The following is a 27,453-nucleotide window of genomic DNA, read 5'->3' on the forward strand; positions in this document are numbered from 1 at the left end:
GCCTTACTGCAATAATTTAGTTATTTTTAGATTACTTTTTAAGGTGTAGTTTTTAATATCCAGTGTCATTAATCTTGTAATTTTAATCTGTTGTACGAGTCAATTATTGCATTTTATGTGTGTGCATTCCAATTTAAGTGCAATGGGGCATCTTTTTTTATTTATTTAAATTTTTTTGTCTGAACAATGCAAGGCATTAACAGCTGCTATCAGTGTGATAGCGCTGTGACTTCTCTCTAGTCCGAAGGGTCGCTAGTCCAAAGTTTCTCTAGTCCGAAGGTTCGCTAGTCCAAAAACCAAATTAAGTTTGCTAATCCTAAGGATCTCTAGTCTGAATATAGAATAAGGGTTAGCTTAGCGAGCCTTATTCTATATTTGGACTAGAGCCCGGGGGGGCGACTCAAATATGAGAGTGTACGCATGCGTGACCAAATTTTTTTTGAACACCCCTAAACAAGTTTTCCTCTGTGAGAAAAATTACCCCCTAAACAAGTTTTTAGCGCGCTTTCCCAAAAAATTTGACCCCCTAAACAGGTTTTTGTCTAATTTTGACCCCCTAAACAAGTTTTTGTCTAATTTTGACCCCCTAAACAAGTTTTTGTCTAAATTTGACCCCCGTTACAAGTTTTGATGGATTTTGACAAATTGAACAAATTTGTAGGCCTACTTAGTTAGTAACTTGTCATTGAACACTAAAACTGAGTCTACCTCCCGGATATAGCTAGCCTACCCCCCCCGCCGGTATACCATACCGTACCGCTTTAAAATATAAATAATTCAGATTCGTAGCTTGTTACATGAATCTGATTGGATTCTCGTAAAGTAGTTTTGTGAGAATATACCAATATTCAGCGTAATTTATCATCATAGTTTATCCAGACGCAACGTTAAAGCAGTATTCACATCGTATTTGGTTCCGAATTCGGCACCTAAAGTTGATTATCGTGTCCCGATATCAGCGGCCCTTTTCATGCTTTCTACTGCATATATAATTTCCTAAAGTAATCCAGGGAAGGGGAAACTCGCAAATCTACCAGCAGGAGTAGTAAATAATGTGAGGAATCTATAAAGTTCCTAAAAATCTTTTTGAAATACATGATATTTTCATTCCGGATTTTCGTCTCCCCGTTTTGTCCACTGAACTATATACCCATCATCATAATCATGACGTCATTAATTAATATGCACGTTTTTTAATCTAAACGGTATTTTACATAGAAGTACGAGGCCATGGTTAAATCACATGTAACATGAAATATATTTGCATAACATAGTGCTTTAAACATTTATACGACACTGGAATAAACTTTTTTCGGAATCGGAGTTTCAGCAGATTTGAAAAGCGGATTAAAATGGTACCCTAAATGCGTTACAAACGATTTTAAAACAACCCCTTTTCATGAAAATCACCGTTTTTTGACCCCCTTAACGCGTCACACGCGTAACGTGCCCACCCGAAAAAAAACACCCCTTTTCACGCGCTTTTTTGGTCACGCATGCTTACATCATTATATTTGAGTGGCCCCCCCGGGGACTAGAGAACCTTATTTATTTTTCAGATTAGCGAACCCTCAGACTAAAGAACTTGATATTCTGACTAGCGAACCTTTTTCTGAATTTGGACTAGCGAATGGTAAATTATGTGTTCTGACTAAGGAGCCTTTGGACTAGGGAACCTAGAGAGTTGTTGCCGATAGCAAATTATTAGTATTATTATTAATTATTTAGGACTTACAAAATAGCTTAAAATGTGTGCAATGAGCTTTATTTTCCTTTAATCCATTACATTATTAACTCAATTTTGACCAAAATGCCAGTTACGACGGTCTTGCACTGACCCGTCAAAATGTGCCGAGTATATGGTTTTACATGAATATTGGTGAAAATAATGTGCAATGTAGTGAAAAGTAAAATGTTTAAACTATTAAACCAAAGACACAAAAGTAATTTTAATTAGAATAGCAAAAATATGTAAAATAATGTGCCATGTTAGTGGAAGGTAAAAATATGTACCAATAATATTATTGCACACAAGTAATTTGGCCGAAAGGAACTGCATATTTTATATTGGTGAAAATTTAGTGTTGTCCATTTGGCTCCCTCAAGAGATGGTACTTTGTTGGAGATACTTCGTACACGTACAGAATGTACCGCCTTTGATCTCATGTGTCCAAGTCAGTTCTAAAAGTCAATGCCCACGATTTAATACTACACACACTGAAACACAACACACTAACATCATTCTTACGAGGAAGCAAAATGGACTGGGTATTTTCGGGTTGGGGGAGGGGACTGTATTCTGTGGTGATATCATGTTCATGCTTTCAGAATGGACCCTAGACATTAGACAAGTATTTTCCCAATACTCTAAAACTGGTTTTTGACACCCTTAACTATTTTACGCATGTGCCTGTGAAAAATTTCCCTTTTTTACTTCTTTTTGCACAAACATGATATCCACCTTGATATACAAGTGCCCCTCTCCCCGATGTATATGAATGTTCTTTCAATTTACCTTTTTGGTAAATCCCATAAGCCTTTGCGAGTACACCCGAGATGTCGTCATTTGACGTCACGCCGACTTGCAATGCGCAGTAACAATATTCGCTAAACGATTTGCAAGTCGGCCTGACGTGTACTGAAGTCAAATGACGACATAAAATAAAAAAAATAAATGTAGATATTTATATAGCGCTTTATGCAGTAAACAGCCTCAAAGCGCTTTACATTTATTCCGCCGTCATTAGAATATGTCGGAACCACGTTTGCAGCCTACAATTGGCGCAGGGTTCATCAGTACAACGACTGTGACAACCCCTAACAGCTTCCCATTGCACCTGGGTGGGGTAAGGCAAGCGAGGCAAAGCGCCTTGCCCAAGGGCGCAACACGGTGGTGGGACGGGACTCAACCCATGCACATCAAGTAAGCTCTCAGATTATGAATCCAAGGCCGTAACCACTGAGCCACCGTGCCCTACATCTCAGGTGTACTCGCAAAGGCTTATGGAATTTACCGAAAAGGTCAATTATAGTATATTAATATTTTGTATTTCAATAATGTATTGGGCTATTCAGTTGAAATCCATCCACCCCTATGTTAGACATGACCTTAATCTCCCACACAGGGGGTGTAGATTTCAATTGGAGCCACCCATTCAGGTTACTCCATCTGAAAGTCACACTCCCTGTGTGGGAGATTAAAGTCATGTCTTACATCATAGGGGTGTATGTATTTTATCTGGAATAGCCTATTTGGCATTCAGGCTGTGTGTGAACAGATTCTAATAAAACTGAATTAATACTTTAACAATTCTTTGTTATATTATTTATTTGACAACAAATAGGTAACACTTGTCATGTTATACAAAATATCAATTAGAACTACTGATGTATCATTAATTTTTCCAAGCATAAAAGCAAGTCTGTCACTTGGTTTAAGAAATCTAAAATTACATTTTGATGCCAACTGCCTTGTAACATATAATTATAGAAAATGAATGGTAGACAAAATTATAGCTACACATACTGGGGCAGAGTGTCAACATCCCTATAGCTTTGTGTCAGAAATTGCCATGATAGTAGGGCGAATCCACATGGCGAGTTTGCTCAAGATAGGCCAATCGACTCAGACTATGCACACCACCGCTACCATAAAAAATACACGCTTTTTCCCCATTACGAACACGGCATTGCCATTTATCAGCTGAAAAGACTAATTTTTACAATATGTGCATGCTCATTATCCTCTTAACGTTGCCAACTCAAGAAAATTCTATTTTTCGTCACTTTTTGTTTTCAAGACGCAGGTTGGGTTTTTCAATATGCACAGTAACGTAACGCTTATCATATTCTTTCAACACATATTCAGCTACAATGTCAAATTTTGTACATATAGCAAAAAAATAACGGTGCATATCAAAAGAATCTACACGATCATATCACCACATGTAGACTATTTTCATTATAGGAATAAAATCAATTCATCTCAATATGCAATGGAGGAATGTGATCTTATTGTCCCTGAGTTTACTATTATATACAGACCATTGAAAGACTCAATCTTCAACAAAACATTGACAATAGGTTTAGCCTGTTTATTTTGAAAGGAAACTCATAGATAAATAAATTACATCGCTGAGCTATAATTAGTGATTGGTTTTTAGCCAATCGCTCACCGAGTACAAGTATAAGCTCATTTCGCAATAGAAGCTACTCTCAACAGCCGGCGGGCAGTTTATAAAGACACATGCTTTGATGCCTATACAAAATAATTCTTTACCTGGCATGGATGGTGTGTGGAGACAGTTGTTACCATGCTCATGCATGAACTTTCAAAAAGGACCCAAACGAATGTTTTTTCTGGGGTTTCCATGATATACCAAAAATTATAATTTTCTTTTCTCTAGTAATTATGATAACTACTGACTCATGTCCACACTAGCTATGGCCGTAATCCCATGGTTCATTCTCATAATAAGGGTATATTTTTGTTGTTTATCACTACCAGATGAAAATATCAGGGTTTTCTATATCAAATCATTGAATATATGAACACGTATTTGAAGGGGTACAGAAAGCGTGTGCACGTGTAAATATGTGAGATTTGTGTGTTAAATGGGCTATTCCAGATGAAATCCACTTTACCCCTGTGGAAGATTTTGGAAATATCTTCCACAGGGGGAGTATGTTTTTCAAATGTAATTGGTCAGGGTTAATCATTTTGAAACTCATACTCCCATGCTTAACCTATATCTTTCACAACTGGGGTGAGCATTTGAAATGGAAGTTACCCAATTGTCTATTCTATTCAAAACTCATACTCCCTCTGTGGAAGACTTTAGCTAAATCTTCCACAGGGGTAGTGTGGATTTTAAATGAAATAGCCTAATTAAACCCTGGTGTACAGATACATTTTGTGCACAGTATAGAAGTTACAGCAGTTTATACAGGAGCTTTTTGAGGGGTGGATTCACAGTGCAACCTTGAAGTTTCCAATCCAGGGCTGAAAAATCTGCCGTCTCTACCCTCTCTTTGCTACTTCCATCCATCTCCACTGTATCCTCCGTACTAAAATAAAAAAATAAAGACAAAAATACAATAAACATGCCGCCCAAACATTTGGCTTATAAAAATAGGTTAATAAATGGGTATCACTTGTTGGGAGTGAAGTTGTTCAAAATAATGCATGCGTATTGAGATTTTGATGTGTCTAATGCACGAGCCCCAAAGGGGGGAGTGCATTAGACCTATCAACACAAGTGCATTATTTTGTACAATTTCTCGTGCAATAAGTAATACACAAGCGTTTTGCTGTTTTTACAACAAAATTATCACTAAAAATGTTGGAAAATAGAACCAAATATAAATGCATCAACCCGCCCAAAAAATGAATCAATCCTCAGTGGTACATGAATTGTATTTAACAAATTATTATCTCAGATTAAAAACAAATTATAAATACAAGGATGTACTAAAATAGTGAATTTATTGCTTCGGAAAGACATCATCGCTACTGGAAATTGCTAGTTTGTATTGGCGACCCTGGTACAGATCACTTCCGGTGTCGCAGACTTCAGATTTTTAGTCAATTCAAAAATATGGTGTTCAAATGTTTTGTAAGTTGAAAGTATATGAAAATATGAAAGTTGCTCTAGTCCGTATATCTACCTCGAGTCACCGACACAAGCTTTGAAGTTCAGCGTGTTCTGTGTTAGCTTAGGGTTACTTGATGCGTGTACATACTTTTACATGCGCGATCAATGTGCTGCATATCAGGCATTGAGTTTTTAAGGCGTGCGAGTGCGATTCGCACGCGCCGCACGCCTGAAAATGCGCCGAGGGTGCGATTTTTCGCACGCCTAAAAAAAAAAAAAAAAAAAAAAAAAATTTTTTTTTTTTTTTTTTTTTTTTTAAGTTTTCTTTTTTTGGATTTAGAATGTCCCTGAAACTTAAAAATGTCCATGAAAAAATTTTTAGAAATAAAAAAAAAAATTACAAAAAGATTTAAAAAAATTATTAATTCATGTTCAAAATAGGCAAATTTATAATTGATGTTCACATTGCAACCTATTTATGATGTAAAGAAGCATACAAAACAAATGCATTTGAAAATCATTCATAGATTATTATGTGAACATAAGTTACGAATTTGCCCATTTTAAACAAGAATTTATAATTTTTTAAATCTTTTGTAATTTTTTGTATTTTTATTAAATTAATTACAAATGACACTAGCAATTAGTCCAAGGTCCAGGGACATTCTAAATCCAGGGGGAATATAAAAATGTAAAAAAACAAAATTTAAAAAATTACGGTAGATTGTGATATGAACACAATACAACTTTGCCCTTTGTGCATACCAACTTGTAAAATAATTTTTTTTTTTTTTTTTATTTTTTCAATTAACCACGAATGATACAAGCAAAGTTATCACCAAAGCAAATTTACAGCTAAAAGACATCTTTGCAGAATGCACCGTTCATTACCCCAGAGCTTAACCGTGGCCAATTAAAAAAAGTACATGTAGTCACAACATTGCTAAGTTTTAACTGAAAATGAAATCATAGTCATACACCAGTTTTGAAAAAAGCACACCTTGATTTATTTAGGTGTGCGATTTGCAGCACACCTAAGAGCACACCTCGGGTTATCCAGGCGTGCGATTTACAGCACACCTGTCACTTTGCAAAACTCAATGCCTGGCATATGTACACGCAAGAAATCACGCTAAGCCAACGCAGTACACGCTGAACTTCAAATCTAGTGCCGGTGACTCAAGGTAGATTATATAGACTATACCACAGTATGTAAATAATATCACAATATATTAATCATACATGGCGATATCTCCCATGCTAGTAGAACTTACAAGCCAACAGAACATGCAAAATAAATGTCTTGGAGATGTTGTATAAGTTTTGTGAACTCAGAAGCAGATCATATTTATAAAACAAAATTAAAATTTGTCACATGAAATTGGACCATTTTGACAATCCAAAAATCAATTCACACACAGAAATCCCAAAAGCAAAATCTGGGTCGGTCGGGACCAGAAAACACGTTTTTTCATTGCATAATTTCTCTTCCATCTGCTCCCAACCTTGAATCAAAAAATTTCAGATAATCCAACCCATAAACTTACACAAACTCATGGTAAAACAGTCGTTCCAAAAGCGAGCAAATAGCCGAGAAAAGCTTTGGTTTTATCTTGATGCCATCTTCAGCTTCAATGAGTTTGAGAACACAGTTGATTTGCTCCACATGAACAGTGTCTACAAGAGCATCCTCTATGGCCTTCTCCATCTCCTACAAGAAAAATAATCGAAAATATACACAGGGTGAGTTGAAAATTGGCTATTCCATTTAAAATCCACACTACCCCTGTTGAAGATCCGGCTAAAGTCTCCCACAGAGGGAGTATGAATTTTGAGTAGAAAAGACAATTGGGCACTACTTCCATTTGAAATACTCACTCCAGTTGTAGGTTAAGCTATGATAAAGGTGAGTATGAGTTTCAAAATGAATAACCCTGACCAGTTACATTTGAAAAACATACTCCCCCTGTGATAGATATTTCCAAAATCTTCCACAGGGGTAGTGTGGATTTCAACTGGAATAGCCTAGTGATCCTTACCAAACTATACTCTTTTGTGGTTGCATTGTGGTGTACAAGCCTGGAGCCAGATTTTTTCATGGGGGTGCAGATTTTCCAAATGCAGACCTTTGCATTAGAAATCTTCATTCTGGTCAAAAGTAGACCTATATCCCCTCTGCAAATGATTTTTGAATCCTATTTTTTAACAAATTTCCCAGAAATTTTTTTGACATTTTTAGCCCTTTTTTTACAAAGCAGATTTTTCCAGTTAAAATCAATAAGTAAGCTTTAAAACTACGAACTAGAAACACTGACTTCTGGTTCACTTCCGGGTTTCTAACCAGAATTTTGCGTCTTATCGACGCTATTATCGACCATGTGAGCAACTTGGTAAGCTTACAACACAAGATAGCATAGAAATATTGGCATTTTTGAAACATCTTGGTTGAAAAAAAAAAAAAAACGTGGTGGGGGCGTTTATTTGAGGAGGGGACGACTATTCGAGGAAATATGATACATAAAACAAGCTCTTACCTTTTGGTTTATAATAAGGTCACAGTCCTTGTCCACTCTATTGAAAGCCCTCCTGTATAATGCCGCTCTCCTCCGGTTAACAATGCAATATCGTTCAAGGTACGCAATAGGAGTCATGCCTTCTAGCTCTCTCACATCCATCGGAAGCTCAAAACGGCTGGCACGCTTGGACAGCGCCATCCTCCCCTTCAACCACGATTCAATTTTAGATTTCTAAGGAAAAGCATGTAAAAATATTTTTAGGGATAGCTGTCAGTTATCAGATGTATTCAATATAAAAAGCAGAAACCGTCAAATGTGAATATGGCAGCTTTATACTTTTATTACAAGAAAAGGTCTTTTCTGATCATTTATTTTTAGCCTGACAATCTGTTTTGCGCATTGTATCACATGAAACTCAGAAATACCCAATATACGGTAATATAGTAATGATGAAATTGGATGCGCGTTATAAGGCTTCATAGCCTTCCAAAAGAGTGCCCGAGACGACAGGTAAACAGGTAAACAGGTAAATATGTGAAACCGTTGGTGTCAATATTTAGAAAGAACTTTCAAAATATTAAAGCTATAAACTTGATTTTATAATAATCATTTAATATACTACCTATGTATTATCAAAAAAACAAATATGGGCAAAAATTGGTATAAAGCCATGGTCTCCACTGCTTACTACAGCCCTGTGTATCACATACCACTTTTATCATAGACCTTATGCTTATGAAGCATTTTTAAATGAAAAAAAATTGCCTGATTTATACATCTGCATCAATTGCATGAACAATCTCAAACATCATTAATTATATCCTATCTCACCAGAACCCGGGGGGTCACTCCCATTGTGGCCTGTACACCATCCGCGATAATAAAAACACGTAAAAAGGGTAGTTTTTCGTGGATAGGCACGATACGCGAGTAACACGTTTAGAGGTTAAAAACATGAAATATTGAAAAAAATGGTAGCAAAATTGCAATGCATATACGTGGAAATGAAATTTAGGGTATGAAATTTGATGCAAGGAATAAATCCCTGTTTAGGGTGTGAAAACACCTGTTTAGGGTATTGTTTTAGCCAAGGGTTAAATCCTTGTTTAGGGTGCTTTTCAAAAGTTGATTATCGCGGATGGTGTACAGGCCACAATGGGAGTGACCCCTCCGGGAACCAGAATTAATTAGTACAGTAAGCTTACCTTCATTGCAGAGTCAGGTATAGGGTCACCATTATAGCTACTGGTATATTCATATTCTTCATCATCTCCGTCACCCTTGCCACGTCTTCTGCTTCTCATTTCAATGTCCAATAGTTGCTGTTTATTATGACCAAGACAAAATGGATTAATCATCAGGGACGGATTTAAGCAGTGGCCCGGGGCCAGTGGATTTTGCATCGGGCCAGTAAACTTCCAACAATGCTGGCCCGGCGGGCCACTAGATTTTTGAGCCTGATATAACACTTGGTCATATTTACAGTTATCTGCTCTGCCTGTTACTTGAAATTTATATCTTTATTCAATGATTTTTTTTGTTTAAATATTCTTATTCTTGCGTTGCAAGCAAGTTGGAAATATACTGGCCGCTTTTACTTACGATAGTAGGCCTATGTACTACTTTACTTCCATGCGCTACATAATTATATCTGATGATGATAGCGATACCGCAAATACTGCCTAGTTTGAAACTTTTGGAACTAAAAAAGGCAGGACTACTGACTGTGTTACTACTAACTTGTGTTAGTGACTACACTTTCTACATTGAGTACTTTCAGTACAAAACAAATTAAAATGTTAAGGTTTGCTTGACTTTTAAGGGCTTGGATAGTGATGTTTTCACATGATGTTTTTTTGTGGGACCTGAGATCACATCAGACATATCGAATTGTATTTTGAAAACGAGGAATATCAAATAATTTTGATTTTTTGATATTTGCGATATGATACACATTGTATGATGACAAATGATTAAAAATTGATATAGATTTTCCCCAAAAGCACCGACAAAAAAGTTGGGGTTTTTTTTGCAATAGAACATATTCAAAAAGCTGGGCCAGTAAATTTATTGCAGGGCCACTAGATTTGCCATTTCACTGGCCCGGAGGGCCAGTAGAAAACTGAAACCTAAATCTGTCCCTGTTAATCATTGTTGTTGAATCTTTACATTGGGTAGGGGCCATGGGGGGGAATGCCCCCAGTCATAACTCTTCCCCTAGATGCCCCAGTAAAAACCTAAAGTTACAAACATATCCACATTCTGAAGCAATGTTGCACAAGCATTGTTTATTTCTGAGGGTTGTCCGAAGGTTCGCTAGTCTGAATAATAAATAAGGTTCTCTAGTCCGAATATAGAATAAGGCCCGCTAACCCTAATCCTAAACCTTATTCTATATTCGAACTACAGAACCTTCGGATTAGCAAACTTTATTTGGTTTTCAGACTAGCGACCCTTCGGACTAGAGAACCTTCGGACTAGCGACCCTTCAGACTAGAGAGAAGTCACGCTCCACCCCACCCTCTGATAAAAGTTTTGGTGCCACCGCTGCCTCTGACATAGATTGAAACAATGGTTGTTTCATATTATTATGAGTTTGGCAGAATGCCGAAAATAGATTTGTCTCTTTGTTAAATTCATATTACACATGAATTGTTGAACACAAATGCGTTACTATTCTTTGGTTTACCTCAAGTTTGGTAGTGACGTATGTGCATGTTTGTTGGTTGCAGTAACAAATTGTGAGTGTAAAGTTGATCGCGAAGAGCTTTAATACATGCACATGTTACAAGGGCGGTTAGTCGGAAGGTTTGCGGTGCAACCGGAAAAAAGCACTGACATCACTACCCAATTTGAAGCGAACCGATGTATAGCATCTGCACATCGCCAGTAATATGACTCTACATTTGTTGTAACTAATGCCCAAATATTACAAATGATTTTTTGACAATCAAGCTGCCTGATATTTTTAGACCTGTCCGTGCATGTAAAGTAAAAATGAGTATGCTGATGCTGTATGCTAAAATGTACAATGTAAATGGAGCAATAAACACAGCTGATATGATTATGTGGCAGTGAATTTGGTGTGTGGGGTGTGTTTGTAAACACTGGCAAATGATGAAACAAAATGCACTTTAAACACAAAAAAAACTGATTAAAGCCATAATATGCAGTTGCAGCGCTACAGGGGGCAAATATCCCCCATATTTTTCTTTTACCCCCCTCCCACTTTTGAGGTAAAACCCCTAAAGCACACAAATTTCCACTTTTTGCGGTAATTTTGTGCAAAATTGCTTGATCCCCTCCCCCACCCTGCCTGGTAGGGCAAGTCCACACATGGATCATGAAAACTTCAAGAGTCCACAGGTTTGCAGGTGATGGGTGGTTGTGCATACATTCATTAGCTTTAATTTCACCTGTATTGTGTGTATGTGATAATGTCATGCTGAATGATCTGAAAGAACTACACCCATACAACTTGATTTGATGATACATTGCTTGTGCCCGGTGGGGTCACTCCCTGGCAGGGGGGACACGTAGGACCGTTACCACAAGTACAAATTACCCCCTTTCGCAGTTGATTTCAAGGACAAATCATGAAATTTTACCCCCTTTTTTACTCTAAAACAAGGACAAAATGGTACTCTGAAACACCCCTATTTTTTAGATTCCGAGGACACATTTGCTATTTTGACCCTATTTCAACATTTCAAGGACAAGGCTTTTATGAATGTTTTTTTCAGTAATTAACAGGGCATCATGGAATTCATATAAATTGGCTATTGCAAAATTTCTGCGAATCTATGCTAAGGCTACACATGAAATAGAACCGAGAACAATATTGATCATGGGATGAGTACAAAGTAGGAAACCAAATTTAATCATTAATTATCTGGCCAAAAAAATGAGCTATCCACAGGATTGGGAGAAAATAATAAGAACCCCTTTTTTCAATTTCGTGGACATTTGTGCGATAAAACACCCTTATTTTTCCAATTTCACAGACAATTTTGTCCGCGGACAAGCCCTAAAAATAACCCCTTTTTCCGCGATTTTGGTAACGATCGTGCGGTCAGTATTGCAAGTTGAGTGACTCCACCGGGTGCTTGTGCATGAGAAAATGTGTGTGTCAGTGAGATACACTATGATCAGCTCGTAATATGCGGGTAACATGGTTTGATACAGCATACACACGGCTGGGTGCAGCACCTATGTAAACTAAGTTATGTATTGCTCTTTTGTGAATTTACGAGGGCATAAATTTGAACTTCACTGGTGTGTGCAGTACTCCAAAACCTGTATAATTCTCACCTACAGTAAGCCAAAAAATTAAGGTACCAGTTATGTTCACCCCTGTATATCCTAAATAAAGAAAAATATGTCCAAATTAAAACAAGCAGCTAATACCCGAACTCTTTAGCTCTGATTCAAGACCTTATTTGAAGAAACGGGGATCAAAAACCTACTGAAGCGACAAAATCAAAAGTTACACTTTTGTGTTGCACTTTTGTGTTCTTCTTCTTCCGGTACTGTGCAAAACCTCAAAGAGTATCGACGCACATTCTAATCAATGACAATACTACGCTAGTTTTAACATGCTAATCAATGGAAGCACGGCGCTAGTTCACTTTCGCGAATGCGTTGTGTACAAATCAATAGCGCATGCAATGGAAGAAACTGCAACTTTTAAATTGACACCTTCCTTGGGGTTTTGGATCGTCGTGTCTTTATTTCTTGAACAAGTGTAACGAATGAGGTCTTAAATTCTAGCTAAAAGATGCAGCTATTGGCTGCTGGTTCCAATTATAACATATCTGTCTTTGTTTAGGATATACAAGGGGTAAACATAACTGGTACCTTAATTTTTTGGCTTACTGTATTATGCTGATCATAATATATACATGGTGACATTACATGATGTGGCAAAAAACAAGCAATTTTCAACAATCATAATTATGATGACTATGGTATTCATGAAAATATCCGCAGTAAGTGTAGCTGGGTGTGTGCATGATTTAATGATAAACAAATGGGTGAATTGAAATAGGCTATTCTCATTGATATCAACATATGTGACGTGTCATATCAAAAGGAGACATTTTTGGGCAGGCTATGAATTTTGAGTTTTTTACATATCTTAAATTTTAGAGATATTTTGCGCCACAATGCCATTTTCCCCAATGAAATCGGACATTCCTAAGCGAAGATATTGAGTTCGGAAAGTTATGGTATTATAAAATTGGACATTGAGATATCGGCCTTCAAAAATATTATTGACAATGTTGAGAGTAGGAATTAACTTGAAGAATGTCTCAAAAACTACAAGATGCCAGTTATATTCCGGTCTGAAACTATCAGACAATAGTTTTAGCATTAATAACACCACAAATTTGCAACAAACCCAAATTGTGAAAAAATCACCCACCGGCAGATTTTTGGCTATTTCTCCATTTATGATCCTGCCCAAAAGTGTCTCCTTTTGACATGACACGTCACATATCCCCTATGGAAGACATGACCTTAAATCTTCCACACAGGGGATGTAGATTTCTAATGAAGTCACCCATTCAGGTAACTCCATTTAGAATTCATACTCCCTGTGTGGGACATTAAGGGTTATATGGATTTCAACTGGAATACCTCAATACAGCTTCTTTCTACCATAGAGGTTGTGCATATGACGTATCATACCATAAATAAGGCGGACTACTCAAATGCATTCAACAAAAGCGTGATTGCAATCAACCGTGACAGTTTGTCTCACACACATAACAAATGCACTACGATCAAATAGGTTGATGAATACATTTGATTGAATGGACTACACTGCACCATGATTACACTGGTTCAAATCCTTTGTTTGGAGCCAATCGATCAAAACATGCGGGCCTCTATTGCTTCCTTGATCCATCCTTTGTTGAGTTTATGATTTTGGTGGTACTAAAGCCATATTGTAACATTTCCATAATAAAAAAATAGATCACTTTCCATAAAATGTTAGCTTTTACTGTAAGATATGTCCTCTTTCAATTCTGAGCCTAATAACTGAAGTAAAGCAAAGAAAATTGGACTTTATTACCAGCGCCGATGACACCAATGTGTGTCATTCCGCCGGTCATGCTACGTACAGTACAGTCCTTTGATGTGTGCATGAACATCCTGCATGCCATGTGCGCATTGTGTTATGAGGATCGCGCACGTATTCGACTAATATTTCCAATGTAATGATTGAACAACAGTTCCAGTACTTTATTCAAAATCTTGGATTTTGACAAAACTACAGCACCTTATAATCGTCTAAAAAACAGAATTTTGAAAAATATTGAGGGCGTCCTCCACAGCAAATGTTACAATATGGCTTTAAGAAAATTGGGGGTCTCCAAATGTACACATGTTGTTCTCCAGACTGAAAGAGCTGCCTAACATTAAATTGAAAAAAAACACTGGGCTCTGTACAGCTATAAATGGAGCTGCCTAAATCCTTGGAAAGGCTCTACAAATGATGGTCTAATTTGTCTAGTTTACACAAATGAACAATATAAAACCATGTGCAACTTGAAACTGCAAACTACATACAAGCCACTGTACAGACACAAAGTGGATGTGCAAAGTGCAAAATGAATATACATACTTTCATATACTGAATGGTTGAAGATGTTGAGAGATCCACAAGGAAGCAAGTATTGAAAATAAAAACATGTAACATGATTAGAACACTTTAGTATTTAGCATTTCACATTGGACCAAGAGCTTCCTTTCTCTTGACCAGGGTCCAACGATTTTTGTGGCACGAAATCGCGCACAACGCTACCGTGAAATCGTGCAGTGAAATGTTCCTTTCTCCTTGCAATTGCTCTGCAATTCACCATGAAATGTGGTCTTTTGTTTGTCTGCATTGAAATATCAGCCTTGCTTGAAGCGTCACAGTAATATAACCATAGAACAATAAACACATGAATATAACCATTTGCTAATTCGTCTCGTACCAGTGTTGCTTACTTTTGCATATTAGCTGTATTTCTCTAATTCTGTGGGATGTACGTATAGTAGGGATGAAAATAGTGATTCCGTGACCAAATCACAGGGAATATGATGTGAAAGTGTGGGTTTTTTTGTACTCTGAAGCAAAGTGTGGAATTTAAATAGAACAGCCCACTGTAGGTTGTACAATAAGTATCCCACTTAATGACTTATAAATACCATGGTCTGTTCACAGAGGCGGATTGGGGGGCGATTTTGCAGAGCGGCGCCGCCCCCCTAATTTTTGCAGATCGGTGCCTGATTTTGTGTGGTGGTCCATAGACGAGGCTCCTGTAATGTACTCTCTTGAACATAACAATATGCAAAGTTCTTTTTAAACTGGCAAAAAACGATGATATACATTTACCTGCGTAGAGGGGGTACTCAAGAAACACACTGTGAACATAATGTGACCAAAAAATAGTGAAAAGGAGTGTTTAATTGCAACCAGGCAAGTGCCTCCTTTACATATTCAGGGGTTTGAAATCACTGACTGGGCTATTCCATTTGAAATCCATACACCACCTGTGGAAGACATGACCTTATTAAATGTTCCACAGAAGGGTTAAAGATTTCAAATGGAATCACTCATACAGGTAACTCCATTTCAAATTCACACTCTCTATATGGAAGATTAAGAACATGTCTTCCATAGGGGGTGTATGGGTTTAAACTGGAAGAACTCATTATCAAGAAGAGGGTAATTTTTCTGTCTGTTTCAACTATTTTGTGAAATTAATCCAAAAAGTGTAATTTTTTGCAGAACCATCTCATTTTGTTTAAGGGTATTTTTCAGGCCTAGATTTTATAGGCGAGTGGTCAGTCACTCGCTAACATGAAGCTAGGCAATTGGTCGAATCACTCTCTACATTATATGTAGTGGTCGAATCACTCGCTATATGTCTGAAAGATCATCCATACTAATATGAAACTAGAACACCCTCTCTTTCGAATCCAGGGATTAAGGCCAATTTATTATTACGATAAATCAAATACATTGAAACTTGAATGTAAATTGGATTCAATTTTCGGCGATTTGCAATGTCTTTGGCATGTGGAAAATTGCTCACTAAAGAATTTGAGTTTGGGAAGGGGTGGCGAGTGAGAGCGATCGCTTGCCTCAAACGGCAAGGCCTGTATTTTTGCTGGTAAGCTGAAAGTCCTGTAGGAGATATCATACTTGAGATGGACATTTACCTCTGGATCCATTGACCTTCCAAAGATGTCCACCTTGACCTTTGGAGGTGGTGGTCCCAGCTGCTTCTTCTTCTCTCCTTCATCCTTTGTTTCTTCTGGCTCAGGTGGGCTAGTAAAATTTCAAGTAATAACACAACAGTAATAATCTATACATGTCCACTAACACATGGGTAAAATATGAATAACGTGTGTGTGGGGGTGCTAATGGATGGGCTGTTAGCACGCTGCATAATGTATTGTGGGGAGGAATTTTGGTGACGCCCATAACCAGGATTTATTTGGGGGGGCTGATTTTAAAAAGGTGGACTTGGGCGGGTTTTGAAAAAATGGCTGTCTACACTTGCAAATGGGACTTTTGGGGCATTTGACAATTTCAGGGGGGTGGTAGGTCCCCCACATTTTGGTCAAACTGACTTCCAGTTGAAAACAAATTGATCTCATTTTTAGCATATCCCACAATAATTCTACAGATGTCTGCAAGAAGCTGAACACAGTTCTAAATCTCTTTTACAGGCATCTCTGCTTCTGCTTACCTTATTTCTTCTTGTGTTTCTTCCTGTGGTTCAGGTGTTGGTTCTTCAACAACTTCAACTTGTGGAAGAGATGGGACCTCAATTGGTTTAGGTACTTTAGGTTCTTTCTTCTGAATCTGAAAAAGTTTAAAGGAATCACTTGAAATAAGATGTTGAAGCAAAGCTAGTTGCGCTTTGTGTAATGGGTGACTGGCGCACGCTTATACGAATTTACGCAATCGTACATTGGGAGTTTACTGGCGCGTGCAGTAACAATAACCAAATAATTTTTGCAAATTATAAGTTGAATAAACTTTAGTATGGTATGGGCATAAGAGGTAAGAACCTACCTGAATTGGTTCTATTTTCACTGGTTCTGGTTCTTTGACAGGTTCCACAGATTTAGGTACCGGTTCAGGGTTCACCTCTGGCTTCTTTGTAACAGACGGTCTCTTTATCAAACTGGGTGCTTTCCTTTCTTTCTTCTTTATCGGTGATTTGGGCGGCGGTTCAGTCACTGGAGGATCATGAATCCGGACCTCTTTCTTTGGCTTTGGGGGTGGTGTTGCAGGTAGGGGTGGTGGCTCTTGTGGAGGTGGTGGTTGTGGAGGTGGTGGTGGTGTTGGTTCCCTGGGTGGAGTTGGAGGTGGTGCTGGTTCTTTTGGAGGTTCAGGCTCTGGCTCTGGTTCTGGAGGAGGTTTAGGTTCCTCTGGTGGGGGTGGTGTAGGTTCCCTGGGTGGTGGAGGAGTAGGGATTCGCTCTTCTTCTTCTGCTGCTGGTTCAGGTGGTGGAGAAGCTGTTGGAGTTGGTGTCTGTAGGAATTGACAATTTATATAACATTGCAGTATAATTTTTGTATTTCATATTATATGTTCATATAAGATTTTTATGAATAAGCAAATCACTAATACTAATACTATATACCTTTGTAACAAATACAATCTGCTATGTCCATTATTCAAAATCTCCCACTGTGATTTGTCCATTTGCATGTACAAGCTCTGAAATGCAGTAGTGCGACACAAGTATATGCTAGTTTCATACTTTTTGCAGCTTGCCGCTCTGACGATGATTTTGTTTCCCTGCGCAGTTGCACCAGAAATGCTAGTGGTGACCAGCGGCAAGGCGATAATTATATCGACACCACCGCTTTGCCCCAAGCAGCAGATTGCTAGGAGTTGAATACATTACAGCTTAGAAGTTAATTGTTAGCTTACCGGTGCCCTAGGCTCTGTCCAAGCTGCTGAGACAGCCTTTGGTGGTATCAACTCCTCTTCATCCACAGAGGGCGCTTCAACTGGTGATGGTATGCGGATTGGTTCCTCTACTACAAGCCTATCTGCTAATGATTTTAGCAAAATGGAAGAAACGTTTGTGAATAAATTTATTTGTTTCAATTTTGTGACTAGTCGACTAATACGACTATTTGGAAGTCAAATATGAGTGAAAATCACCATGGGATATCATTGGACTGAGGGATTATATCTAACACGATATATAGTCATCATTAGTCTACTATTAATACCAAGTCATAATCAAAAGTTGTGACTCCTGATAATAGTCATGACTACGACTATTGGCGACTAAGTTGTGCAACTTTAGATGACTACAATTACTGTTTAAAACATTTAGCAATGTTACATAATTACAATATAAGTATAAATACAAAGGCAGAACAAAATTAGGTAAACATGCAGCCAGCAGCATAACATTTAAAAACTTAGAAACAGACGAGGGTTGTTAATCCCCTGAGCACTACCTGCCAATCTAACATTGCCTCTGATTGGTCAATTAAATGATATCTTATCTTTAATCACCAATCAGAATGGAGCTTTGCAAATAATTCACTCCAATTTTTTTACGTGGTGAAATTATTCTAACAATGTTGCTGATGGGCCAATTGATAATGAAAACTTCTTTTTGGCCAATCAGTAGGTAGTTCTCATGGGGTTGAAATACACGGAAAAGGATTTCTTGGGAGAAAAAAAGCTTTAAATCAGATTAAAACAAACATACAGAAACATCAAAACGGAAACAAAAAATCATTATGTTACGTGACAAAGAACAAAAAAGAAAAACGGTTACTTAATTCACAGTCAGAAATGATTGGGGTAGATGGGACAGTGATGTACCGGGGCCTTTGACCCGGGGGGAGGGCAGGGGAGGGTAAAATTTCCCAACCTGCTAAGCTGGGCCAAAATGAGTACAGATGGGGTCTAAAACTGGGTAAAAGGATGTCCTATTCAGTAGCGTAGTCATGTGATTCATCCTAGGGGGGGGGGGGGACAGACCATGATTGGGGGACCGGGCTTGACTGGGGAGGACAAAAGCCATTTGTGGGCAATTTTTTATTGGGGGCACATGCCCCCATGCCCCTGTGACGTTAAACCACTGGTTCCAGTATGGGGAGGGGAAGGGAGAGGGACAACTTGCCCTATTTATTTACAAATCAGATGCTGATATGTTACTTGGATGGGTAAATTTACATAGCAGTTAAAAGAAAGTCCAAAAAAGAAAATTGCATATTTTATCTGATATTACATGTGATACTTAAAATAATGGTATTTCCTTTGTGGGCTACCATAAACATTCGACTAATGGCGCTATGGGCTCCCTTGACATAAGTGGAATATTAGGCACAACCTAAAAGCGCCCTCCTGTAAAATTCCCACCAGCAAATAACGGCAGAGAACCTTAAATCTTGTTGGGATTTCAGAGAAGGGAGCTCTCTATTTGCACATGAAATTTACCCCAAGGCAAAGGAGCCCAGGTGCGCTATTAGGCAAATATTTACGGTATTCCATTTAAAATCCACACTACCCCTGTGGAAGATTTTGGAAATATCTTCCACAAAGGGCATATGAATTTTGAATGGAATGAACAACTTCACTTAAATTTCAGATTCAACCTGTACCTTCTGCAGAGGGAGGTTGGCTTTAAAATAGAATTGGTTAATGTGCTAATTCCAGGCATGAGAATTGATTTCCATAATGACAAAACAGAAACGTTCTGAAAAATCAGGAAAAACACAAAAAATGTGGCTAAAATTCTTCAAAACTGGCTAAAAATAAATACAAATGCGGAATTTTGGACAGCAAAAAAGCAGGAATTCCTGCTTGGGCAGGAAAATTCTCATGCCTGTAATTACATTTGAAATTCATATTCCCCCTGTGGAAGATATACTCAAACATCATAACACAAAAAAGACGTTTGTATATGACAAAGCAAACAAGACAAAACAAAAATTGTAGACAAAGAAATTAGATTCATCCTTTTTAATTCTGAGAATTTTGAGTACATCATAGGCAGTAAAACCACAGCTGTTGAAAGATAAAAAAAAGAAAGAAATAGATTCATAATAACTTAAGGTTTCAGATTCAAGTTACCAATTGTAATAAAAATACAGCTGCAGCATATAAACATGAATTTCAATTAATAGGCCCCAAAATAGTATATTTCAGAGCTATTATTTTTGCAGTGCACATTTGTCTCTGAAAAATTGGCCAATTCAATTTTTCCCAATTTTGTTTTTTAAATATATCTGTCAAAATATATGTTTTCTAAGAGTTGTATAAATTAACACTTAAAATCCAAATATTTCATTACAGGGTGTATCAAAAAATAATGGTACCAATCTGTTTTCAGTGATTATGGACATGACTGCCACATCAAAATGTAACATAAGAGCTGCCTTATTTATAGATGAACGTTATGAATGGTTATAAAACTACAAATCCTGGGCATTTCAAGAGGATCCAATGTTGCATATATAAAAGAAACAGGCTCGTCAATAAACATAAAATAAATGATGGGTACCAATCATTTTGATACAGCCTGTATGTGTACATTGTATGCATAAGCTTGTTGTATGCATAAGCTTTCAAAGGTTTTAGGCATCTCAAGATTATTTTGACTGAGTTTGAAAAAAAGAGGAAAAAACAAATTCCACACTGGAATTTAAAATCTTCCCAAGGCCAAGCTCTGAAACATACTTTTTTGTTTGGTGCGGGAGGCGGGGGCTTATAAACAAGAACACACATATATATACATGTCACCTGTTTCACGATGAAGTCAGGTCTGATGTTAGAAAAGGAAGAGAATATGTTAAGAAACAAAAATGTTAGGATTTTCTATAGATCTGCAATTAGAAAGATCCAATCAACAAAGTGCATGTCACTGCAGTTATCTACCTGGTTCTGCTATATCTTCTACTTCTGGTTCTACAGGGGCTGGGGGTGCTTTGAAAGATAAAAACAACTTAGTGTCTTAGACAAGTCTATAGCTATTCTGCTATTCAGATTGATGTCGCGTGCATATACGCGATGGTTAACGCTGAAAAGGAACCTTGAAAAAAATTACAGGTCTGTTAAGAATACACAGTTTAGAAGGCCAAAATAGGCACCTCGATTTTCCAAAAAATCCAAAAATATGCGATTTCCAGCCAAAAATGCAAAATTTAAACAAAATTGCAAGTTTGTATCCAAAATGGGCAGATTTGTAACTAGTGTTCACTTCATAATCTATTAAATATCTAAGAATGCATTGGTTTTGTATATGTAAAAATAGTCACAAATTTATCAAGGGGTGTAGTACCACCTTAAAGAACACACTTGGGTTGTACACTAAAATGACCCAAAGACACCAACTAGAAGTTTAAAAACAAACCTTATTCATCACAACAGGCATTTTGACACCCAAAAAGTGATTCCCGAGATTCACATTCATTCTTTGAAAAGGACCTTTTTTGTGTTTTTCTGGTCATACATGTATACACTATGAAACGTGAGAGTCCATCCCCCCAGGGAAGATACGCTTCTTTGGTCCTCACACATAACAATCTATATGTGACCCACAAAATGGGTGTAACGTCACAAGTTGGTGGTTTTGAGACTTTCCAATAGTTGAGTTGCTGTTCTTTCTTTGAAGACACCTGTATAGTCAGTGTTATGTCCTTTGCAAATGGAGACATAATATGCTATACTCTGTATTCAATTCTATCCCCATTCACAAAGGACATACCACTGTCAATACAGGTGTCTTCAAGCAAAGAATAGGGTTGGGATTTTCGGGTAATTTCGTGCCCGGGTACACGTTTATTTTTCGGGCGGGTACCGGTACCGAATTAAAAAAAAAAAAAAATTCAAGATGTTTTGTATTTTTAATATGAAAATTGATAATTTGTATTCATGTCATAGTCTATTAATGATTTCAAAATGCATTGAATTTGAATGCATTTTGTAATCATTAATAGAGTATGACATGAATACAAATTATCAATTTTCATATTAAAAATACAAAACATCTTGAAATTTATTTTTTTTTAGGTCAACCATGAATGATCCTAGCATCTAGGTCTAGGTCCAGGGACACTACAAAACCCAAAAAAAAAAAACTAAAAAAAGTTTTTTGAATTTGGGTATCCGGGCATGGAATTCCTGCCCGGTACTTGGCTACCCGGCGGGACTCGAATTCCGGACTCGGTCCCTACCTTAGCAAAGAACATCAACTAAACAATTGGAATGTATCCAAACTCCAAACTTGCAACTTTGCACTCATTTTGTAGGAGCAGGTCACACATGTAGGGGGCACTCAACTTTAAAAGTGACAGGTATGTGGCTACCGCGTCTCGAAGTAGGGGCCTTTCGGTACAAAACATTGTTTAAAACAAAAAGGGGGTCATTGGGTACAAACAAAATGAAAAGGGGGTCATTGGTTATAATATTTTTGAAAAAAGGGGGTCAATGGGTATAAAATTTCAAAAGGGGTCATTAGGTAGAAAATTTTAAAAAACATGGGAGCAAAATTTTCTTTCTTGTTCCAAATTTCTCAAATTTACAATACAAATTTGCTGAAATAAGAGAATTTGAATGTTCCCACATTATTTTGTAGCATTTTGATGATACAATTCAAGAAAAATGGGGTCATTAGGTAGCTGCACCTAAAAATCTTCTATCAGGAAAGTTTTCAGGTCATTTAAAGCCAAACTAATGAGGTAAAATGAAAACTCACTTACTCTCTTCACTGCTTAACTGTGGTGTTTTAAGGGGGATTTAAAGTCATATTATGTCTTTACATGTAGGTGTAAGTTGGGACATGTGTAAACATTACAATATGCCAACAAATCAGGTTTGAAAAAAAAAATGACCAAACTCATTTTAGTAGACCGTACATTATGGCTTTAATTTACTGTACACTAAGTTCCACTAAAGAATGTAATATTTTAATACATATTTATTATTTTCAGTACATACAGGTGAGAAAAGTACTACATTTGACAGATATGTAACATATTTTAATATTTGACAGATGCCATTAACATATTTATTTACATCAGTTCTATTTTTCAAAGCAGGTCACCATCAATGCAACATAATTAGCCTTCTATTTGTTTATTTTCCCCAAAAATACAAGACTTGAACATCACCAACAAATTCTATACATTCAGTCAACATTAATAGGTAAATTTTCACGGGAAAATTTTCTGGACACGTGACCAATGCGTATCAATGTGAGTGTAACCTCGAGCCTGATCTCTGACCCCCGGAGGTGACCTCGCTATTCAAGTCTTAGTAATTTTGAATTGGAATAGTATTTTTGACCGCAATTTTGATAGAAATTTGTGCATTGCAAATTTATTGAATATTATGTTATCTTAATTTTTTCACAATATCATCAAAGCGTAATTTCAAAAATATCTATCTAAGGAAAAAAATATTTATCTACGGAAACTCTTACCATAACATTATTAACTTGCGACAAGTAACTTATTTTGCCTCAAAGAAGGAATTCTTCCTATTCAAATACATTGGAAGAACACCCGCTGTGCTCGGGGTCACATTCCATAATGCTAATATGTCTGCGCCCATGGGTGTCACGTGTCCAGAAAATTTTCCCGTGAAAATTTACCTATTAATTCTGACTGACATTCTGGGTACAGCAGCAATACTAGATAATAGATTCCATTATACATTGGAGCATTTGGGAAAGAGTTCAAGATCACTGGACCTCAACTATTGTCCAAAATAGGAAACGGAATAACGTATTATTGACAAGCCTAGAAACAAATTCAGAGTTGCAGTAAAACAATCAAGACTCAATCTCAAGTTTTATTCTTTCTGCTGCCTTAATCCTTCTGTTTCCTTGTTTTGTTCTCTTCATTTTTCTGTCTAATTATTTCTTAAAATATATTGTTATTTCATCTTTCCATTCTTTTTTTCTCTCTCCACCCTTCATTCCCTTTTTACACTGATGAAGTAACAACCTCTTGGTTCCCTAATGCCACAGAACCACTGATAGTTTTGGTAGCAACTTTTGGCTGACCAACATTTGGTGTGTTTTGTGAAGCTTGAGTTTGGGTGAGTGATATTTGTAGAGTACTATGGTTCTCACCTTTTTGTGCTCTACATTTAGATATGACCTCAGCTATAGTGTATAGATATGGGTTAATAGCAGAATTGATAGGTAACACAAAGGTTACACACCAGGCATATACAGAAGGGGGCAGAATAATCACCCTTGTTTGTACCAAGATCCCAAGAACAATGATTGGGAACCAACAGCAAAAATCTGTGGCAACTATGGCTGAAACCTTCACGGTAAGTCTAATCTGTTTCTTCATAGCACTAGAACGTCCTGCATGTTTTGAAGACTTTCTGACAGCCCTCACTATCTCAATATAACAACCAAGTATAACGAGGTAACATAAACAGTTCAAACCCAAGAACACTGCACTTGAAAAGTAAAGCCCATCATTTACAGTCTCAAGTTCATTTCTGTATGCAAGAACCCATATAAACCCATTCCAAAGAGGTACATAGTCAGTGGTATATGTTTTAGTCAAGGCAAGTGGAAGGCCAATACAAACATGGGAGTTATCATAAAATTTAAAATTCCTCCCAGCTAAGGCAGACGGGACAATGCCTAATACGAATGAAAAAATCCATGTCAGTATTGTCAATGTTATCACTGACTTTTTTGTGATTTTGATGGTTGAAAATGGAAATCTAATGCATATAAATCTATCAATGCTAATAAGTGTTACAAGGAACACAGATGCTTCACTGGAGATTATTGACAAAGCTCCAGCAATTCTACAAGTAATGCCAGATCTCCACTTTTCAGATATCATTGGAAAATACTCTCCAAAGTACAAATCAGCTGATGCAATAATTAACATGTAGATACCCATAAGACAATCCGATATGGCTAGATTACTCAGCAGAACTGAGTTGACTTTATTTGGCGTGGTTCCTTTGTTTCTCCAAGCTAGAACAAAGATATTTCCTCCAAATGCATTCAAACCAATAAGCCACATAACAACTACCAGTGCCTTCTCAGAAAGCAACCGATCACATGTAAGATATGGGGATCTCAACAAATCACTTGCTGAACAAGCTACCTGGCTGGGAACATAACACTCACAAACCTCATGTTGGTTTGCCAATACTTGTGAACCTCTTGTATTAAGGGAAGAAAAACTATCACGAGTTATCAATGTCAATGGATTATTGAAAATGTGTAATTCAACTCTCCTATTTTGAATCTTATTACTTAATATTTCTTTCATTTTGTTATTTGACAAATCAACATAAAGATATTGTGTACCCTTCAACATGTCAAGGTCTAATTGTGTTAACTGATTATTTTGGAGGTATAAAAATTCTACTTCCACTAAATCTTCAAACACATCATTACCCAAACTTTTCAATTGGTTTTGTCTTGCATCTAATATATTTAACTTAATCAAACCATCAAAGACCCCATTAGTGAATTGCACCAAAACATTGTTTGAAACATTGAGGGTTTCCAAACTGCCCATATCCTTGAATATGTCCTGGTCTAAGTGTGTTAAGTAATTATTTTGGAGTTCTAAAACAACTAGTTTCTGTATTCCTTGAAACACATCCTTATCCAAGTGTTTCAGTTTGTTTTGCCCTGCATATAGATTTACTAGATTAAACAAGCCATTGAATACCCCCTTATTCAATTCTACCAAACCAATCTTTGAAATATCAAGGGACGTCAAATTGCCTAAATGTATAAATATTCCTGACACTAATGTAACTATATTCATATGGGAAAGTTGAAGATGCATCAGCTGTGGTTTGTTAGTCAATACTTTTGGCAGCAATGTTTCATTTTTAGTTCCAATTTCAAAGACAGTTAGTCGGCTTAAACTATTCAACATGTTCAAAACCAGTGCCTCATTTACACCAGATGACAAAGTAAAATAAAAAGAGAATTCTCTCAAATTTCCCAAGATCTGATACACACCTTCTGGTATATGAATTGTTTCCAGCATGCTGTTAAACAGATATAGATGTCCGAGTCTATCTAGTTCTACAAATGATATCAGATCCAAGTGTACTATATTATTTTGATGGAGATCCAATATTTCCAAATTAGTCAAATTCTGAAATATATCATCTTGTAAAGTACTCAGCATATTGCTACCAAGATATAGACATTTCAGTTCACTCAAACCTTGAAACACTTCTTCATTCAGTTGGCTTATTTGATTCTGTTGGAGGTACAAACATTCCAATTTGGTCAAATGCTCAAATATAGTCTTTGGTAAAGTACTCAGCATATTGCTATGAAGATACAGATGTTTCAGTTCACTCAAACCTTGAAACACTCCTTCATGCAATTGGCTTATTTGATTCTCTAGGAGATACAAATATTCCAAATTGGTCAAATACTGAAATGTCCCCTTTGGTAAAGTACTCAGCATATTGCTATCAAGATATAGATGTTTCAATTCACTCAAACCTTGAAACACCCCTACATTCAATTGAGCTATTTGATTCTGTGTGAGGTACAAATATTCCAAATTGGTCAAATCTTGAAATAAGCCCTCTGATAAAGTATCCAGCATATTGCTATCAAGATCCAGATGTTTCAGTTCACTCAAACCTTGAAACACCCCTACATTCAATTGAGCTATTTGATTCTGTTTGAGGTTCAAATATTCCAAATTGGTCAAATCCTGAAATATCCCCTTTGGTAAAGTACCTAATAAATTACTAAACAGAATAAGATCTTTCAGTTCATTCAAACCTTGAAGTACCCACTCATGCAATTGGGCTATCTGATTCTCTTGAAGGAACAAATATTCCAAATTGGTCAAACCTTGAAATATACCCTTTGGTAAAGTACCCAGCATATTGCCTTCAAGAAATAGATATCTCAATTCACTCAAACCTTGAAACACCCCTTCATGCAATTGGGCTATCTGATTCTCTTGGAGGAACAAAACTTCCAAATTGGTCAAGTCTTGAAATATCCCCTTTGGTAAAGTACCCAGCATATTGCCATCAAACCCAAGACGTCTCAGTTCACTCAAACCTTGCAACATCCCTTCATTTAATTGGGTTATCTGATTCCAACTGAGGTACAAATCTTCCAAATTGGTCAAATCCTGAAATATCCTCTCTAGTGAAGTATCCAGCATATTGCCATTAAGATACAGATGTTTCAGTTCACTCAAACCTTGAAACACTCCTTCATGCAGTCGGCCTATATGGTTCTGTTGGAGGTACAGATATTCCAAATTGGTCAAATGCTGAAACATCCCCTTTGGTAAAGTACCCAGCAAATTGACATCAAGATACA

At 37.0% G+C, this 27,453-nt stretch overlaps 2 protein-coding genes across 2 annotated transcripts in view; both read right to left on the minus strand.

The window, feature by feature from the left end:
* Nucleotides 1-4,597: 4,597 nt before the first annotated feature.
* The window catches only part of LOC140154583 (uncharacterized), a 30,481-nt gene continuing 7,625 nt past the window's right edge, over nt 4,598-27,453 (minus strand). Inside the window, exons 4-12 of the mRNA XM_072177150.1 lie at nt 21,030-21,077; nt 18,057-18,181; nt 17,190-17,651; nt 16,861-16,976; nt 16,328-16,436; nt 9,316-9,432; nt 8,129-8,341; nt 7,142-7,305; nt 4,598-5,067 (exon numbers count right to left, since the gene is read on the minus strand). Coding sequence (XP_072033251.1) covers nt 4,932-5,067; nt 7,142-7,305; nt 8,129-8,341; nt 9,316-9,432; nt 16,328-16,436; nt 16,861-16,976; nt 17,190-17,651; nt 18,057-18,181; nt 21,030-21,077 — 1,490 coding nt within the window. The 3' untranslated portion in view covers nt 4,598-4,931. The remainder of the gene's footprint in view (nt 5,068-7,141; nt 7,306-8,128; nt 8,342-9,315; nt 9,433-16,327; nt 16,437-16,860; nt 16,977-17,189; nt 17,652-18,056; nt 18,182-21,029; nt 21,078-27,453) is intronic.
* Nucleotides 23,951-26,663, minus strand: LOC140155543 (uncharacterized). The gene has a single exon (XM_072178421.1). The coding sequence runs from the start codon at nt 26,570-26,572 to the stop codon at nt 24,080-24,082; it is 2,493 nt and encodes an 830-aa protein (XP_072034522.1). The 5' UTR covers nt 26,573-26,663; the 3' UTR covers nt 23,951-24,079.

The sequence above is a fragment of the Amphiura filiformis genome, chromosome 6, assembly GCF_039555335.1.
Source record: "Amphiura filiformis chromosome 6, Afil_fr2py, whole genome shotgun sequence".
Taxonomy (NCBI): domain Eukaryota; kingdom Metazoa; phylum Echinodermata; class Ophiuroidea; order Amphilepidida; family Amphiuridae; genus Amphiura; species Amphiura filiformis.